Source organism: Pseudorca crassidens, chromosome 2 (assembly GCF_039906515.1).
Source record: "Pseudorca crassidens isolate mPseCra1 chromosome 2, mPseCra1.hap1, whole genome shotgun sequence".
Classification (NCBI taxonomy): domain Eukaryota; kingdom Metazoa; phylum Chordata; class Mammalia; order Artiodactyla; family Delphinidae; genus Pseudorca; species Pseudorca crassidens.
The window spans coordinates 155,266,687-155,286,108 of record NC_090297.1 but is presented as its reverse complement, the minus strand read 5'-3'; the positions used below and the strand labels follow the sequence as shown (position 1 = coordinate 155,286,108).

The window sequence follows — 19,422 nt, the reverse complement described above, 5'->3', positions numbered from 1 at the left end:
TAGGAAGTGTTCTAATTTCATTCTTTTACATGTAGCTGTCCAGATCTTCCAGCACCACTTATTGAAGAGGCTGTCTTTTCTCCATTAGGTAGGTTTATTCCTATGTCTTTTTGTTATTATTATTGCAATAGGAAATGGGACTGTTTCCTTAATTTCTGTTTCTGATCTTTTGTTGTTAGTGAATGGGAATGCAAGAGATTTTTCTGCATTAATTTAGTATCCTGCAACTTTCCAAATTCATTGATTAGCTCTAGTATTTTTCTGGTGGCATCTTTAGAATTTTCTATGTATAGTATCATGTCATCTGCAAATAGTGACAGTTTTACTTCTTCTTTTCCAATTTGGATTCCTTTTATTTCTGTTTCTTCTCTGATTGCCATGACTAGGACTTCCAAAACTATGTTGCATAACAGTGGTGAGAGTGGACATCCTTGTCTTGTTCCTGATCTTAGAGGAAATGCTTTCAGTTTTTCACCATTGAGAATGATGTTTGTTTGCTGTGGGTTTGTCATTTACAGACTTTATTATGTTGATGTAGGTTCCCTTTATGCCCACTTTCTGGAGAGTTATTATCATAAATGGGTGTTGAATTTTGTCAAAAGCTTTTTCTGCATCTATTTAGATGATCATATGGTTTTTATTCTTTAATTTGTTAATATGGTGTATCACATTGATTGATTTGCATATATTGAAGAATTCTTGCATTCCTGGGACAAATCCCACTTGATCATGTTGTATGATCCTTTTAATGTGTTGTTGGATTCAGTTTGCTAGTATTTTGTTGAGGATATTTGCTTCTATGTTCATCAGGGATATTGGTCTGTAATTTTTTTGTGTGATATCTTTGGTTTTCATATCAGGGTGATGGTGGCCTTGTAGAACGAGTTTGGGAGCATTCCTCCATCTGCAAGTTTTTGGAAGAATTTGAGAAGGATAGGTATTAGCTCTTCTCTAAATGTTTGATAGAATTCACCTGTGAAGCCATCTGGTCCTGGACTTTTGTTTGTTGGAAGATTTTTAATTACAGTTTCAATTTAATTACTTATGATTGGTCTGTTTATATTTCTAATTCTTCCTGGTTCAGTCTTGGAATGTTGTACCTTTCCAAGAATTTGTCCATTTCTACCAGGTTGTGCATTTTATTGGCATATAGTTGCTTGTAGTAGTCTCTTTTGATCCTTTGTATTTCTGTGAAGTCAGTTGTAATTTCTCCTTTTTCATTTCTAATTTTATCGATTTGAGTCCTCTCCCTTTTTTTTCTTGATGAGTCTGGCAAAAGGTTTATCAATTTTGTTTTTCTTCTCAAAGAACCAACTTTTAGTTTTATTGATCTTTGCTATTGTTTTCTTCATTTCTATCTCATTTATTTCTGCTCTGATCTTTATTGTTTCTTTCCTTTTACTAACTTTGTGTTTTCTTTCTTCTTTCTCTAGTTGCTTTACATGTAAGGTTAGATTGTTTGAGATTTTTCTTGAGGTGATATTGTATTGCTGTAAACTTCCCTCTTAGAACTGCTCTTGCTGCATCCCATAGGTTTTGGGTCACAGTATTTTATTATTATTTGTTTCTATGTATATTTTAATTTCCTCTTTGATTTCTTCAGTGATCTCTTGGTTATTTAGCAGTGCACTGTTTAACCTCCATGTGTTTGTGTTTTTTATAGTTTTTTTTTCCTGTAATTGATTTCTAATTCCATAGCATGTGGTCAGAAAAGATGCTTGATATGATTTCAAATTTCTTAAATTTTCTGAGGCTTGATTTGTGACCCAAGATGTGATCTGTCCTGGAGAATGTTCTGTATGCATTTGAGAGGAAAGTGTATTCTTCTGCTTTCCGGTGCTATGTCCTATGACTATCAATTAAATCTGTCTGGTTTATTTCATCATTTATTTATTTGTTTTAATAAATTAATTTATTTATTTTTTTGGCTGCATTGCTGCGTGTGGGCTTTCTCTAGTTGCGGCAAGTTGGGGCTACTCTTCGTGCGGTACACAGGCTCTAGGTGGCTTCTCTTGTGGCAGAGCATGGGCTCTAGCCACACATACTTCAGTAGTTGTGGCATATGGTCTCAGTAGTTGTGGCTCGTGGGATCTAGAGTGGAGGCTCAGTAGTTGTGGCGCACAAGCTTAGTTGCTCCGTGGCATGTGGGATCTTCCCAGACCAGGGCTCAAACCTGTGGATTCTTAACCACTGTGCCATGAGGGAAGTCTCTATTGTGTCATTTAAAGCTTGTGTTTCCTTATTTATTTACCATCTAGATGAACTGTCCATTGGTGTAATTGGGGTATTAAAGTCCCCCACTATTATTGTGTTACTGTTGATTTTCCCTTTTATGGTTGTTAGCATTTGCCTTATGTATTGAGGTGCTCCTATTTTGGGTGCATAAACATTTATAACTGTTATATCTTCTTCTGGGATTGATCCCTTGATCATTACATAGTGTCCTTCCTTATCTCTTGTAACAGATTTTATTTTAAAGTGTACTTTATCTGATATGAGTATTGCTACTCCAGCTTTCTTTTGATTTCCATTTTCATGAAATATCTTTTTACATCCCTTTACTTTCAGTCTTATGTGTCCCTAGGTCTGAAGTGGGTCTCTTGTAGACAGCATATATATGGGCCTTGTTTTTGTATCCATTCAGCTAGTCTGTGTCTTTTGGTTGGAGCATTTAATCCATTTACATTCAGGGTAATTATCAATATGTATGTTCCTATTACCATTTTCTTAATTGTTTTGTGTTTGTTATTGTAGGTCTTTTCCTTCTCCTGTGTTTCCTGCCTAGAGAAGTTCCTTTAGCATTTGTTGTAAAGCTGGTTTGTTGGTGCTGAATTCTCTTAGCTTTTGCTTCTCTGTGAAGCTTTTGATCTTTCTGTTGTATATGAATGAGACCCTTGCTGGGTAATCTTTGTTGTAGGTTTTTCCCTTTCAACACTTTAAATATACCCTGCCACTCCCTCTGGCCTGCAGAGTTTCTGCTGAAAGATCGGCTGATAACCTTATGGGGATTTCCCTTGTTTGTTATTTGTTGCTTTTCCCTTGCTGCTTTTAATATTTTTTCTTTGAATTTAATTTTTGTTAGTTTGATTACTATGTGTCTTGGTGTGGTTCTCCTCAGGTTTATCCTGTATGGGACTCTCTGCACTCCTTGGACTTGGGTGGCTATTTCCTTTCCCAAGTTAGGGAATTTTTCAACTATGACTTCTTCAAATTTTTTTTCATGCTCATTCTCTTTCTCGTCTTCTGGGACCCCTATAATTTGAATGTTGATGTTTTATGTTGTCCCACATGTCTCTGAGGCTGTCCTCAATTCTTTTCATTCTTTTTTCTTTATTCTGTTCCTCAGCAGTTATTTCACCAATGTATCTTCTGGCTCACTTATTCGTTCTTCTGCCTCAGTTATTCTACTATTGATTCCTTCTAGTGTACTTTTCATTTCAGTTATTGTGTTGTTCATCTCTGTTTGTTTGTTATTTAGTTCTTCTAGATCTTTGTCAACATTTCTTATATTTTCTCGATCCGTGCCTGCATTCTGTTTCCAAGATTTTGGATCATCTTTACTATCATTACTCTGAATTCTTTTTCAGGTAGCTTGTCTATTTCCTCTTCATTTATTTGGTCTTTTGGGTTTTTACCTTGCTCCTTCATCTGTAACATATGTTTTTGTCATCTCATTTTCTTTTCTGGGTGGGGCTGTGTTCCTGTCTTACTGGTTGTTTGGCCTGAGGCTTCCAGCACTGGAGTTTACCGGCAGTTGGGTAGAGCCAGGTCTTGGTGCTGAGATGGTGACTTCCAAGAGACCTCACTTTGATTAATATTCCCTGGGGTCTGAGGTTCTTTGTTAATCCAGTGGTTTGGACTTGGTGCTCCCACCACAGGAGCTCAGGCTTGACCCCCAGCTTCTGAACCACGATCCCACAAGCCACATGGCGCAGCCAAAAAAAAAAAGGAGCATAACAGTAACAAAGAATAAAAAATAAAATTAATAAGTAAAAAATATATTAGAAAAAAATATATAAATGAAACAACAGCAAGGTAAAACAGAACCACAATAGAAAAAAAGAAACCAGAAAAGGCCTTGGCTGTGGGGATGGGGCTTAGGCAGGGGAGGGGCCTAGGCTCAGGACACTCACAGTTGGAAAATGCCCTGGGGGTGGGGCTGGGGCAGGGAGGGGCTTAGTCTGGGGGAGGCGGCAGGCCTAGGCTCAGGATCCCGAAAATGCCCTGGGGGTGTTGGGTGGTAGATTTTAGGCTCTGCTTGGCCAGAAGGGCCTCAGAGTGTGGAGGAACAGGCCCAGTACCCAAGCAGGCTCCATGGGGCCCAATTGGGCAGGGGAAACACTGGCCACGTTCCCTTCCAATCCTCTGATCCCCCAAAGTTTTCTCCCCATCCCTGTTGATTCCCTCATGGTGAGTGGGCCCCTCCAAGTGTGGAAACCCCTCCCCTTCCCCAGCCACCCCTCAGGGTACCGGTCCCATTCCTCCTCCACTTCTCCTTCCCCCTTGCTCTCCCCCATGTCCTACCTGGTCACTTGGGGGTTCCTCATGTTCTCTTAGGTGTCTGAGGTCCCCAACCAGTGCCTGGTATGTGCCCTAGTGGTGAGGAGATGCAAACTCCACGTACTCCTACTCTGCCATCTTAACTGCACCCCCAGAAATTTTTAATTTTATTGAAGTTCAATTGATCAATTATTTCTTTCATGGATTGTGCCTTTGCTGTTGTATTTATAAAGTCATCACCAAACCCAACGTCACCTAGATTTTCTTCTATGTTATCTTCTAGGAGTTTTATAGTTTAGCATTTTACATTTAGGTCCATTTTTGTGAAAGACATAAAGCTTGAGTGAGCTTTTAAAAATCTAAAGCATACCAAGTCACTTTCATGTTTAAAACCCTCCAATGACTTCCACTTGTGTTTAGAACTGAACCAAAGATTTTACCATGGTCTATGATTTCTACCTAACTTAACCACTTTCCACGACTCCAGAGTGTCATGGTACATTTCCCTCCCCTCTGCTACAGCAGACTTCCTCGTGCCTCTTGACATGTGGAATTCATTCATAAAATACATTGAAGTAGGATTACTTAATTAAGAATCTATAGCCAACAAATAGGATTGAGTAGGAATCAAATGAGTAAGTATTATAGAGGAATGTGAATGGAAGGAATTCCAGGGTAATTGCCACAAACAACTTCTTTCAGTCTGTGTTTAACGTTTAGTAAATTGGTGGGTCAGCAAGGCTGAAAGAATCAGAAGCTAAATCAATTGGCAAGTGCCCAAAACAGAAAGAAAAGCTTGAATTGGCTCTTTAAAAAAATATCCTGAGGTTGAACACTTCAAAAATCTAGAATTACTTTGTATAAGAGTAAGGGATCATTTTAATTGAGGTACAATATACTGCAAATTGTGTTTTTAAAACTGGTACAGTGTTACAGAAGGACAAATCATTTTCAATAATTTAATTGTGTTTGAACCAATAATTAAATATATTCAAAATTTTAATCTTCCCAGAGTCATGTCTGATTTTTAAATTTCCAGGAATATGTGTATCCCTTACTGTCAGCTCTATATGCCACCTCATTCTTAAATCTCCACTTATTTGTCACTTAGGACATTGTTTTGCCCAGTTACACATCAGCTACAGTTGATTGAATTTAAAGATAGTTGTTCTCCATTACTATTAATAGTGCTGCTCTTCACCAAGGATCCTGAAGATATCCTAAGTTATCCTGAAAACAAGTGTGCCTTCCACTACAACTAATAAAAATGCATTATGTCATGAGAGGAAATAAATGATTTTTAGATGCTTTTAAATAAAATATCAATAATGAAAGCAAGGGAGGGTGGGATGGAGGGAGACGCAAGAGGGAAGAGATATGGGGACATATGTATATGTATAACTGATTCACTTTGTTATGAAGCAGAAACTAAGATACCATTGTAAAGCAATTATACTCCAATAAAGATGTAAAAAATAAATAATAATAATAATAATAATGAAAGCAAGAATCCCAGCTTCTGTTTTGCAACTCATTAAGACACTTAAATGAATGCTATGGCAGTAATATTTCTCAATATTATGATCATTTTGCCCCTTCAGGAATGGATTCCAAGACATTAAATTCTACTTTTAATAAATAGTATTATAGTAATATTACAGCACAGCTTAGTTCTGTTTAAAATAAATTCATCCTTGAATTACTAGAAATAATGTATGCTTCTTTTCTAGGCCAATGTAAATACAACTTTATTATTCCTTAAATCCAACAATACTGTGTACTTAATATTATATATGTAAAATAGTACATATTTGAACATTTTTACTGAGTGCCTACTTGATAATGGTAACGTTATTTATATCTTATTGGGAAGATATGTTTTGTAGTTCAGAAAAACAATTTATGCATAACATTTCAAGCAGATCTGCTGGCAGCTAGTGGTATATATTATATATGCTTCAAAAAGATAACTGCCTTTTTAAAATACCAAGGCCAACAAGGTCTTATTGGGATTAAAATTGCTTAAAAGCAAAATTTTTAAAAATATTTGTCTGCCATATTGGTGAGGACAAACAGAATGTACATAAGAATGGATGTCTGAAATGTTCTGTTGTTGTGTAATGCCCTCTGCCAACTTCTGTCCAGTCCTTATGCTCCTACATTGCAATGATTCATCTGTCTGGCATCCTTATTATATTAACAGAATATTGAGGTATGGCCATACCTTCCTTTTTTTTTATTTTTAATTTTTTTTTGCTGTACGCGGGCCTCTCACTGTTGTGGCCTCTCCCGTTGCGGAGCACAGGCTCCGGACACGCAGGCTCAGCGGCCATGGCTCACGGGCCCAGCCACTCCACGGCATGTGGTATCTTCCCGGACCGGGGCACAAACCCGTGTCCCCTGCATGGGCAGGCAGACTCCCAACCACTGCGCCAGCAGGGAAGCCTCATACCTTCATTTTTATATCTTACCATTTATCACTAGATCTGACAATTAGATACAGAAATAAATTTTCTTTAAATTATTTTAAAATTCCCCCCAAAAATGTATTGCTGTGTTTCATTCACCACAGTGCCTGATGTCTGAAAGCAGTTATTTTGCAAGTATCAACACGAGGTCATGACCTTAATTATTCAGAAATATACTAGATGACTTTGGGCATCTAAGCTTTTTTAATATTCAAGAATCCCCTATTTAACTTAGGTACCAGAGATCTGTCTAAGTATTAGCTGTCCTAAGAGGCTCTTTAGAAATGAAAGGAAGCTGGAAGGTCACTGAGACATGCATCCCAGATCCAGTTTATTATTTTAACCATTTTGCCATTAGCAAAAAATTTTGAACTGGCATATTTCATTAGCCTGGAATGGGAGCAGAGTTATGGGACATTACCTCAGGGTTCAGTCTTCTAATAATGTTTACTTTTAGGATCAATGCCTTCTTATTAATTTGCTGATTAATGGTGTTAAGAATTGGTTCAAATAGAATTTTAGATGTCTGCTAATGGCTCATTAACTAAATTTGAAAGGCCATACTCTTTTAACTCTGAAAATGAAAATTCTAATTCTTTTTGAGACTGCGGTCAGATACATTCTTATGCAAGGGAAAAAAATCTTTCCTCTTCATGCCTTCAGTGGTTGACACAATTTCTGGGGCCATTTGTCAATACCCATATGGTATGACTTGGTATGAAGTATGATTGGTTTAGAATTCTAGCTTATAACAGAAGGAGTTTTCAAGTTCTATTAGTTCAGACTTCTCATGTGCATAAAGAAAATATATTTTCTGTATTTTTTATAATTGGCCAATTTTTCTCAGAAACCCATTTGAAAGATAGTTTTCAACGTGTGTGCTCTGCATGATACAATCATTTAAATCATCTGCTAGGAAACTTTTGGATAAGTGATCACACTTTGAATTTTTTTTCCACCTCTCCCTGCTGCTATGCAAGGTTGTTTTTGATAGCAGTTTGGGGTACAAATGTTTTATTTTTATATGATCTTCTGGCTTCTTTCTGATTTCTGCTTTAGCTACGTCAGTGGAGTCTATTCCTAGGACTGCTATCATGGGGGTACCATCTCATATCTGGGCACTCACTGCTGGAGTTTGTGTTCCAGACATTTGCTCCCAGTGTAAAACCCCTGCACACCTCGGCCTTGGTCTCAACCTTAGGCTCCCATCCATCTGTTAATCTTGTCAGAACTTCTACCTCCTTTACTACTGAGGCATGCAACAAACTCTGGGTCTCTTGCTTGCTGTATACAAGCCTCGGGAAACACTATTTCAGGCTCATCTCTCTTGCCAACTCCAATTGTAAGGATTCATGTTGGCTGTGATGGCATGTGGTGATTCTTCTAGGTATATAAATGGGACTAGCTATACCACCCACACATTACAGGCTCCCTCATAATTGTCTGACCATTTTTATCACTCTTTTCTTTCCCCCTGGGGTTTCTTCTCTAGAGGAGGAAAACGAGGACACCTGTTGAGTGCTGCCTCTTACCTTTATTTTTCTTTTTCCCCTGGTCAAAGAGGGACATGCCTTCCTTTTCCTGTATATCATATCCTCATTTATCCCACTCCTTAACGTATAGAAGAAAATCTCCTATGATCTATCTTGCCATGCTTGGCTCTTGATATATCGATGAGAACTTAAAGAATTTCACTGCCTACACTTCCCTAATGAGCTTAGGGGTGGAAGGCTGCAAGGAAATGGAAATTGAATAGGAAATGAACACACATTGTTCCTGTTTTAAAACATTATCTTTGTTACTTCTAGATCAATGGTTATGACTCCTGGCTGCATATTAAAATCACCAGGTGGGGAGCAGTTGGTGGGGAGGCTAAAACATACTTATGCCTAGACCAGCCACAGAAAATTAAATCAGAATATCATATATTGATCAGCCTCATGCTGATAAAGTTTAAGTGAATGCTCAGTGTCAGTTAGTAATAAGTCTCACCCAGGAGGGTGCTCTTCCTTCCTCCTACACTTCCAACCAGACCACGGTGCTAAACCAGCTATTTCTATTCTTAAATAGATATGCAAACCAAACTTATAGTTTATTTAATGTTTATAGGGCAGTGTATTACAGTATATATATATATATATTTCACATATAACCTACAAAGAAAAAAATGATTTACTTCTTTATCACTTACAACATTATGGTGGAGTTTTGTCACAATAGTTGTACTATCAGGGGAGGGTTCTTTAAGGAAAATGTCCTATGTCCTCATTATACAAAGAGCTAATCCCTATTGCTTACCAGCACTTGTGGAGAACTTCTTATTTCCCTAATCACATCAGTGCTACCTTTTGCCTTTCCCACCACCCCATCCCAACTCCTCAAAAGGATTGTTTCCACGTTCATATTTTCTCTGGAGTCACTTTCAAGGATAACTGATGTTCTAATGATCTTTCAATCTGTGGGGGGAAAATAGAGAAATTGAGCAGAGATGTGCAATGTAATAAGTTTTACTAGTACCGGAGATCCCTACATCTTGTATCAAAACTTGAAAGTAAAGGAAACACAACCATGTAACTGATAACTTCCAATCACTTCTAAAGGATAAGTGACGTTTGAGGACCTTTCTAGATTTAAGATCGCAAGTATTTTTACGTCTCCTTTCTTCTGTTTCCTGATTCATATTTTCTCTCCCCTACCTCCTCTCTCTTTCTATTCCTCTTCCCTTTCTCCTCCTCCCTCTTCCTTTTTCTCTCTCTTTCTCTTTTCTTCCTCCCTCCCTCTTCCTCTCTTCTTCTCCAAATAAAAAAGAAGCTTTACAGCTCTTTGTTTCTTTGCAACAGAATGATAAATCTGGCAAAATGACACTTCTGTGGTTGTCAAAAAACAAGGAGCAGGCTGTCCACCCTTTTCCTCCAATCCACCCTGTTTTAAAGGGGTTCACCTGCCTGTGGGAAACAAAAAAGAAAGTCAGGAATTCCTGAGAAGAAGCATGGTATATTCATTCCCAGTTGCTTTCTTCATCTTCCTCATTTTAACCATTAACTCCATTGCACATTCTGTCTATAGAAAACAAATATTCCAAGTCACTGGATTTCATGAATCATTGTAGAAAAATTACTCTGGGATATGAGCTGGTTCAACTGAATGCCATTGGATTTCTAACTTAGGAGAAGCAAGCAACCATCAGTGTCTTTGTCATCAGAGAGGGTACACTCTGAGTGAAGTTGAATGCAGGTATCAGCTGGGGGTATCACCCCATTTAGTCTCTGGACACCCTTGCTCTAAATCTGTTGGGTTAGCAGCTACTAATAATACTAACACCCACTTTCACATGCAAATCTCTTGTATTTCTTTTTCCTGTTTGTCTGGGAGTTATTCTAGAATGGTATCTGAAGCCTTTTAAACTTGAGGAGTAAAAGAGTGCAAAGCATTTCATCACTGGCTACTGCTGAGAGAAGTGGCTGTGGCCATTTGAAAAGGGCGGCCAGGGACTTGTGTCATCACAGCATTTGCTCAGGTTCTGGAGAGTGAGTGCACTGATCAAAAACTTTACACCCAAAGATTCCTTTGTCTTTCTGTTTTCCATTTCTAGCCTGGATGCGTAAATACCACTGAAGTGGACATTAAGAAGTCATCCAGAATGAGAAATCCACACAAAACACGAAAGGTAAAATTGACGTTTGTTGGGCTGATCTTGGTAATGTGTTGGACTGTTTAGAGGATGTCAAACACACAAAAAAACCCTTTTATTCCATTTCATGAGTACCTTCTAGTATCTTCCCTGCTCTTCCTTGTTGCTTGACTGGAAGAAAATCTGGAAGTTCAAGCCCTGGACTTCTGTCCGTTCCTCTGTCCCCAGGAAATAGCCCCTGTCCTGATTCTCAAGTGTGTCAAGGTCCCAAAGTGTGTGTTGGGGGGTGGCTGTGAAAGGAAAGGGATGCTGAGAGAAGAGCCATTAACAGAAAAAGGTATCTCTTTTGGAGCCCAGGAAATGAGGAAAAGTAGGTAGAGATTATCTGAGAAAAAGTGGTACTCATGAGAGAAGGGCCTTGTTAGAGAAAAACATGAAGAAAAAAAGACATCATCATAAAGATGTTTAATTATAGATATCGTATGAGGACCATGTTTTAACATCAGAATTTAATTTATAGTGACACAACTATAGAATAGTGGTTATAGGTTCAGGATCTCTTATGTGAGGAAGTATGTAACAAAAAGTGCTATTCTGAATTCAATGACATTTAATATAATTGCTTGAAAACACATAGCAGAAGTATCTACATTTTTTTAAAGTAACACATACATGTAGAAGACATTTTTATTTATTCCATTAAAAGATGGTTGATGCACATAAGAATGTCTGGCCTAGAGCAATCACTCTGAGGACACAGCCAAAGGTCAGTGCCACTAGATCAAAACATCCCACAAACTTCAAGACCTTCTCTTCTGTAGCTTTTTACTTATGCAGCATTTTCCAGGATATGTGTCCCAGCAGCAGGTACTAAACATTTTTTTGTAGTCTTATTTCTTAATGTCTTCTTCTTCCATCCCTATAAACATAGCATTATGTTCAAAGGCCCCAGTACCGTCCAAGTACCTTTTCTTTCTTGTAAGACAGTTTATCTTGATGTTAGGATAAAGAAGCCACAGGAAAAGTGCCATAAAATCCATTCAGATGAGGTACTCAAAAGCTTTTGCCCCTAGCATATCTCAGAAAAAGAGGCAAAGCCAGACCAAAGCAAGCCTATTGGCCCCTCTCTCTTATGATCAGCCCTACTCAGTTCCTCTCATCCTCTGCTCACAGCATGGCCTGAGTGTACCGGGACGAGCTTTCTGGAACCAAATTCAAAAATCTATCAGCTCTCCCAAAGTACATTAAGCCACTTCTCTCCACTTTATGAATTTTGAAGAGTTCAGAATACATTACGTTGTGTCAAGTTTCCCCCAGCAGACACCAAGTGAGCTATGCTCTGATTCAGAAGAAAAAGTATATGGATTGGTGAGATAGAACTTAAAGATTAATAAAGTAATTGTTTACACTCTCCCTTTAGCACTATACTCAGTGATGATATCTTACCAGTGCGTCACATTGCATCATTCTTTTTGAAAATTTGGGAAGCATTAGTTTGCAGTGTTTATAGCTGTTTATACATGAAAATATTGGTATTTCTTTACTTCCATATGCAAAATGTGGAAATTTAAATTTTAATGTGTTATAAAATGGGATAAATTATTCATATCTTAGAGCAGCACAAAAGTGTTTTAAGTAAGAAGTACAATAAACTTGCAGGCAAGAGAAACTCTGCTCACAATAGATAAAAGAGTGGAATAGTCTAAAACCTTGGGAGTAGGCCAGGGCAGAGTTAGCCCTGGATATTACTGGACGCAGGGACTCAGACACAGGCAGAGCTCTCTCTCTCATTCTTCTCCAGTCTCCTTTCTCTGCCCTCCGTCTGCACTGGCTTCCTCCACATGGCATCAGACATGGTCACAATCATTCTCCAGTTGAGCTGAGAATCCAAAGGAAAGAGAAGTATTCCCTCCCTCATCACCAGTTAAAAAAATCCCAGAAATTCCACTCCACATAGAAAGGGATAGAAGCTTCCTGCACACTTTAGTTCTTATTTTAAAGTCTCCTCCCCTTGACAAAAAAAAAAAAGTAGGAGAGAATTTTCTTAGAGCTCTTCTGAAATGTAAAGTGAAATCACATATGAACAGATTTAAGTAGAAAGTCAAATCTGTTTCATTTAATGAATAACCTATTCAGTATTCATTTGGATGATACTACATATGAAAAGTGCTCATCCAGGCACCCTGGGGAATAAAAGCTGTGTTAATCAAGTCAAAGCATCTTGGTTTAGTAATTATCTTTGCTATTAAAATTCAAAATGGATCCCAATTAGTTAATTTGATTTCCCCGCATCTGCAAATATTAAGACACTGAGAAAATTTTATTTATCTTTCTCTCTAGCCTTACCCACCCTGTGCCAAGATTTCTAATACATTTAATTTTTCTAAAAAATGCAAAGCCTTTTACATTGTAAATGATCCTCATAACTTGTCAGCCAAAATAGGATCAATTTTCTTACCTCCTTTACCCATAAATTAAGCCCTGAACATAAAATTGCATTATTCGTGGCTATTTTCACTCTAGCCAAGAATCAAAGTTAAAAGCTATCACTGATCCCCAGAAAATGAAGCTATCTGGGTCCAGCTATCACTGGTCCCTGAATCATGAAAGGGAGAATTCATGATGTTTACTTACATGTAAGGCTAAAAAGGAAACTTCCCAGTAACCTCAGAGCCAGTGGCCAGGCTGCTGGAAGACTACTTGAAACAACACTGCCCAATGGCTTGGGTCTTATATAGAACTTCATGAAGACATGAAATGCATGCATATTGAAATAATCTTAGAAATGTAGAGCTAGAAGATAATTTATGGATCATTTTACTTCTATGACACCATAAATTGTGTTTTTTTCTAGAAATTTTCTAGAATTTTTCTATAAATCTTGGCCTCTCCTGTTGCAGAGCACAGGCTCCGGACGCGCAGGCTCAGCGGCCATGGCTCACGGGCCTAGCCGCTCCGCGGCATGTGGGATCTTCCCGGACTGGGGCATGAACCCGTGTCCCCTGCATTGGCAGGCAGACTCTCAACCACTGCGCCACCAGGGAAGCCCTAGAAATCTTTTAAATTATTTTAAGTCTTAACCAAAAAACTTACTGTTAGAACTGTCAGCTAACTTGTCTTAAAAACATTTTTTTACATGAACTAGAGATTCTTATTAAAGAACTTTAAGTAGTTAAACCAATGTAAGCAAGAATGGAAAGTTCACACTTTAGAATCTTTTTTATTTTCTTTATCAAAAATTAGCGTGAGACAACTGAAAAAATAGCAGACATTGGAAAGTACGATTGTTTCATTATTAGTGACCTTTCACTTGCCTAATTTTGTTTGTTTGTTTGTTTGTTTGCGGTATGCGGGCCTCTCACTGCTGTGGCCTCTCCCGTTGCGGAGCACAGGCTCCGGACGCACAGGCTCAGCGGCCATGGCTCACGGGCCCAGCCGCTCTGCGGCATGTGGGATCCTCCTGGACCAGGACACAAACCCGCGTCCCCTGCATCGGCAGGCAGACTCTCAACCACTGCACCACCAGGGAAGCCCCACTTGCCTAATTTTTAAATAGCCACCTCAGCCGTTATTTCAGAGTTCAGAGGGTTATGGTATTTAATCACCCTCAAAAGCAAGTAGTAGTAGTTCATGCAGGGCTTTTCTGTTTCTTCAGTGGAAATTAAGTCTCCTTTTGTTCTAGGCACTATGCTTTTGTCATTCTTTTCTTTCATGATACTTATCACAGTTTTAATCATGTTTATTTGTGTGATTCTTGTGTAACCTTTAGGTTGTGAGTTCCAATGAAAGAGGATGCATACCTATTTTTGTTTATCTCTATATCCCTAGTGCTTAGCATTATATCCAGCATATAGTAGGTGTTCAATAAACGTTGAATAAATGCCAAAAGGAAAGAAAAAGAAACAGTCCAATCCATTTAGTTCAGTCCTGTTAATAATTAATTCACAGCGTATGTGCTACTCCTTGGGTTGAAATGTATGCCCAGTAACAAGAATTGAGTTTCAATAGACTGGGGCTATTGCAAAGGAGGGAAGATTGAAGGACCTACCAAAGATAGTCTGAAAACCAAGTCAAATATGTTAAAGATGGGCTAAGAGCCAAATAACAGGGAGTCACAAGGAAAAGGGGCCCAGGTATAGAGCCAAAAGATTAACATTAAGAAGAGGTGGAGTGCAAGTGAAAACAGGTCCGTTAACAAAACACATTTGAATTTAGAGTTACCGGTAAGGTTGGTGATGTGCCTGAAAATTGGCTTGGTTAAGCATCTACCCTCTGCTGATTTCAACAGTTTCTTTCCACTATTTGGTAACTTTAATTCTGTGGGGCTCATGAAACTTTATCATGTCCTCATCCTTCATCCTCATGTCCAAAGAAAAAGTGCTCAGTAGCTACATTAAGTTCTTTATTTTAAAGTAATAATACTTTGAATTTAAACAAAAATTAATTTGGCCTCTTCCTTGAGTTGACATGTGAGATGTCTCACCTTCAGTTGGGAATGAATTTTTGTCCCTTTAAGTCCCCAGATCTTTATTTATATATACTATGGGTCTTTCTCAAAATAGAGCATTCCTAAATAGCGGGTTTGATCTTTTGACAAAATAGTAAAGAAGCACTGGGACATTAAGAATTTCAAAGATGTGCAAAACCTTAGGGGTCACTGATGTTTGCAAATGGCATCCAATGGAACCAAGTGACAAGGCCAGTATTGTAAGGTAAATAACCCAGTTTTGAGATGGGAAAGTAGGAGCACCCTGGAGTGTCTTTATCATACCATCAGAGACCAAATCAGCAATGGAATTCTTAACTTAGTTTCTCTCCTTAGTACTCCATTCCTTTCCTATGTAAAACAACTCAGATTATTTTTATGCTGGCTTATTACATTTTTATTCTATTCTATATCCACCTCTATTTTATTCTGAAATCAATATGTATTAGATGTTGTGTTGTGTTGTGTTGTCATTCCCCAACTTAGTACTCTCAGCCCACCCCCACACTTTATCACACTAAGCTAGTTTTTTTTCATATAATCAATTATTCTGTCAGTTAATCTAACCACGTATTTTTTCCAAAAAGCTGTGCTTCTATTTTACATCCATATTTGTGATAGCGTTTACGATAGCAGTGCCTTTTGAATTTTGATAAGAAGCTTAATCCAATATGCAGCAAAGCTTTGAGTTACCTTACTGGATATATAACACGAAACTACCTTTTAGAAAGTCTGTGACTATAAATGGTATTTGGTCCTAACATATTTTGTTTTTATTTTAATATAGTCTGTCTATGGTCTTCAAAATGATATTAGAAGTCACAGTCCTACCCACACACCCACACCAGAAACTAAACCTCCAACAGAAGATGAGTTACAACAACAGGTAAGTCAACCTATAATAATGGTTTACAGGGTACATGGGTTACAGAGTAGCAGGTATGAAGACCAGATGTTGATGTTAATAGTAGGTATTTTTAAAACTGATTTTTAGGATTGACTGTTTCATATAGATTTGTAGTGAAAAGGTGATTTTAAGATATGTAGTCACTTGAAAATGTATCAGTATATGGAGATAGTTTTCAAAACTCTTCACTCTTTAGTTCCCCAAATCCTTTTTCCTCTAACCAATTTTTTAAAATTACACACACTGATTTATCGGTGCCTCCATTATTAAGAGTTATTTTATACTCCAGAACTCTGTCTTAAAGAATGAGAAGACAAGAGGTTGGTGACATTAGGTCATGTGTTTTCCACCTCCAGTCATGTGGCATGATCTTCACAAAAGAGTGCTTAATCTTGTTTCTGCAGTACTGATATCTATAAGCCTCTTGAAGTTTTCCCTCATTAGCACTGACGAACAGTCATAGTATGTACTGTTTCTTGTTTCACACATTGATCAATAGCGTTGGCTCCAAGTAATATTTCAAAGTGAACACCAAGGGTCTCATATCAAATCATAGTTAAATATCTTGGTTAGTTAAGTCATGAGACTTCTTCTCCTTTTGCTTATTTTCCCCTAATATTTTATTGTAACATGGTTTATCAGTTGTGTAATACATACTTTTTCTACTATATTTATAGTCACCATGAAGGAAAAGTAATTCAGAGAGTTTTAAATTTTCCACATGTTATTATGTCCATGTGAGAATTTGTCCTGAAATGTTGATACAATTATTCTTAAAACAAATATAACTGATGCTTTTGTTGGGTTAGTATTAGGAAGTAGGGTTTATTTTGAAATTATAGTAACAAATAACAAACACATTTATTTTCTGAATTTAATGTTTGAGGGAGAAATGATTCTGATTTGGATAAATGCTAAAATTTCTACAACACTTTTAAAATAAAGTCACATATTGTTAAAGCAGGCAGAATGTTCAAATTCACTGCTGTTCCAAAGCAATACTGGTTATGTTTACATTCAAACAGAGTTTAATTTTTTGTTAACTCTTTTAAAGCCCTCATGTCTGATTTTTTCTACAGACTTTGAAATTTTACTGGTTGAGAACATATTCTTGTTTAGAATTGCTCAGTCTATCAGAATTTAGAGCTGAAAATTGTGAGAATGTAACTACTTCTTTATCTCTTTTTTCAGATAAAGTATTGGCAAATACAGTTAGATAGACATCGGTTAAAAATGTCAAAAGTTGCTGATAGGTAAGTATTGCAAGATACCCATATAAATAAAAAAATTTTCTTATGACAATTAAATGTGCTCAATATGGTAAGAGAACTGGTGGGAGGAGAAGTTATAAATAATTGGAGCCCTGTAAGAAATATTATTTTCCTTTTCCTTTTTGAACATGGAAAACTTTCAAAGAGCTCTTTTGTTGTACTTCGAATGGCAGAATAATCATTATAATCTTAGGTCTCTAGAGGTCCAGTCTTTGTGCAACCAGAATCAAATACAGAAGATAATTCCAAGGAGTTGAATCTTCTCACTCCTGCTAGGAGAAATGAAACTTTCAATTTATTAAGTTACCTTTTGGCAACTTAGAAGCTCTTTGTAAATTCATCTTAACATTCACACTACTCAGTTATTTTATGACTTCAGAATTTGAATGAAACTCAGATTTTATATATTTTCTTATTTTTCATTTAAGTCTGTTTTTAAGGCATTCATGTTCTTCACTTTGGGGCATTGCCAGATCTTACCTCTCCAACTTTTTTCCTCTCTTTTTTCCCTTTAGGTTTTTTTAGATACAGATTTTTTTTCAAAAACTTGTTGTCAGTGATTCCCCCTTTACCTAATTCCTGTAAATACTTTTGACAAAAAATTTCCATTTAACCCCTTCTCCAAGTTGAGCTAAACTTCTCTGTTGTGCTGTGGGTGGGCTAGTTGACCAAGGATTGGAACTGACCTTTAGCACTTCCTTTTACACAGTGACCTCTTCCATTTTGCCTCATTTTAATGGAGGGATATTAATTCATATTGCTTAGGCATGGGGAGAGATGGAATCCTTAGCCATATTTGTCTTCCAAGAAGCACAATAAGTTGATGCATTAAAGTTATTGAAACATGAAAACTGCTATTGGATTTCATTCTATAAGCAAGCAAGGATTCCTTGGCCAGATGTTTTTGTATTGTGTCCCTTACAAAGATCAGATAAAACCTCAGACAGAAAACTAAGGAAAATGAAAATGTTTCTTTCTCTCAAGTCTGCTAAGTTACACGGAACAGTATGTAGAATATGACCCATTTCTTGTGCCACCTGACCCTTCTAACCCATGGTTGTCTGATGACACTACCTTCTGGGAACTTGAAGCAAGGTAAGTGACATTTTCTCTTCCTTCCAAATATTTCACTTATTTCAGGGTTTGATTGAAATAGGAAGAATCTTATGGCTGACTAATTGTAAAAGTAATTTTACTCTGTGCCTACATTAGCCATGATATAAAGCTCTTGTTCAAGGTAATGGTTTTTGAACGTTAGATATTTGCATTTATATTAGATTTGCATTTCCAGAAAGAATGGCACAAAAAATTAGAGGTGCAAGCGGTTCAAGGAAGACTAGTCAGAGTTAGGGTCTTTAGTTCTTAAAATTTAGCTCATTGTTTTTAGCTTCCTTGAAAATCTGCATAGCCACAAAAGCCCATCTATTCAAGTAAAATGAATGCTACATCCATAGTTACTTAAGCCCAATACAAGTATGCCTTTATAAATTCAATTTTAAAACAAAATGAATTTACCATAAACACTCTAAGAGAAACTGACAAGAGACTGACTTCTTAAGAAAACCAAAGCACAGTTTAAGACTCCCTGGTTTCTTTCATCAGCTATATAAGGGAAGAATTATATCATCAATCTTGATGGAGTCATAAAAAGATCATTGCATACCCCTTTACAGAGTGAGGATTTAGTATTCTGTAGCACTCCTCTAGAATGCATTTATGGACCTTCTCTTCCATCCAGTGGTTCTTAAATGCTTGACAAGTACAGATCTCTTCATCCGTTGAATTCTAGATTTTATACATGCGAAAGTTGGAACCCCAAAATGTTGTGACTCAACCAGGACTAGGTCACACATTTAATCAACAGCAGAGTCATAAACCAGGATTTAAGTCTTTTGAGTCTCAATGTATTTTCCTCCAATACAACCTGCCACCATGAGACTTCATTGTGTAGTGGTTAAGAAATTGAGCTCTGGGGTCAGAATGTCGGAATATTACCTGTTCAACATTGGCAAGTTATAACCCTCTTCCTGCCTCAATTTCTTCATTTCTAAAATAAGAATTGTAATAGGATCTGTCTCATAAAGTTGCTGAAAAAATCTAGAAGAGAAAATCCATCTCTTTATATCTAATGCTTAATAAACATTAAACTTTATTATTAA

At 37.3% G+C, this 19,422-nt stretch overlaps 1 protein-coding gene across 12 annotated transcripts in view; it reads left to right on the top strand.

Moving 5' to 3' along the window:
- The window catches only part of RGS7 (regulator of G protein signaling 7), a 614,677-nt gene that overhangs the window by 566,699 nt on the left and 28,556 nt on the right, over nucleotides 1–19,422 (top strand). For all 12 annotated transcript variants that reach the window (XM_067729464.1, XM_067729458.1, XM_067729455.1 and 9 more), the window contains 4 exons: nucleotides 10,561–10,635; nucleotides 15,873–15,971; nucleotides 17,184–17,245; nucleotides 18,248–18,358. In XM_067729464.1, coding sequence (XP_067585565.1) covers nucleotides 10,561–10,635; nucleotides 15,873–15,971; nucleotides 17,184–17,245; nucleotides 18,248–18,358 — 347 coding nt within the window. The remainder of the gene's footprint in view (nucleotides 1–10,560; nucleotides 10,636–15,872; nucleotides 15,972–17,183; nucleotides 17,246–18,247; nucleotides 18,359–19,422) is intronic.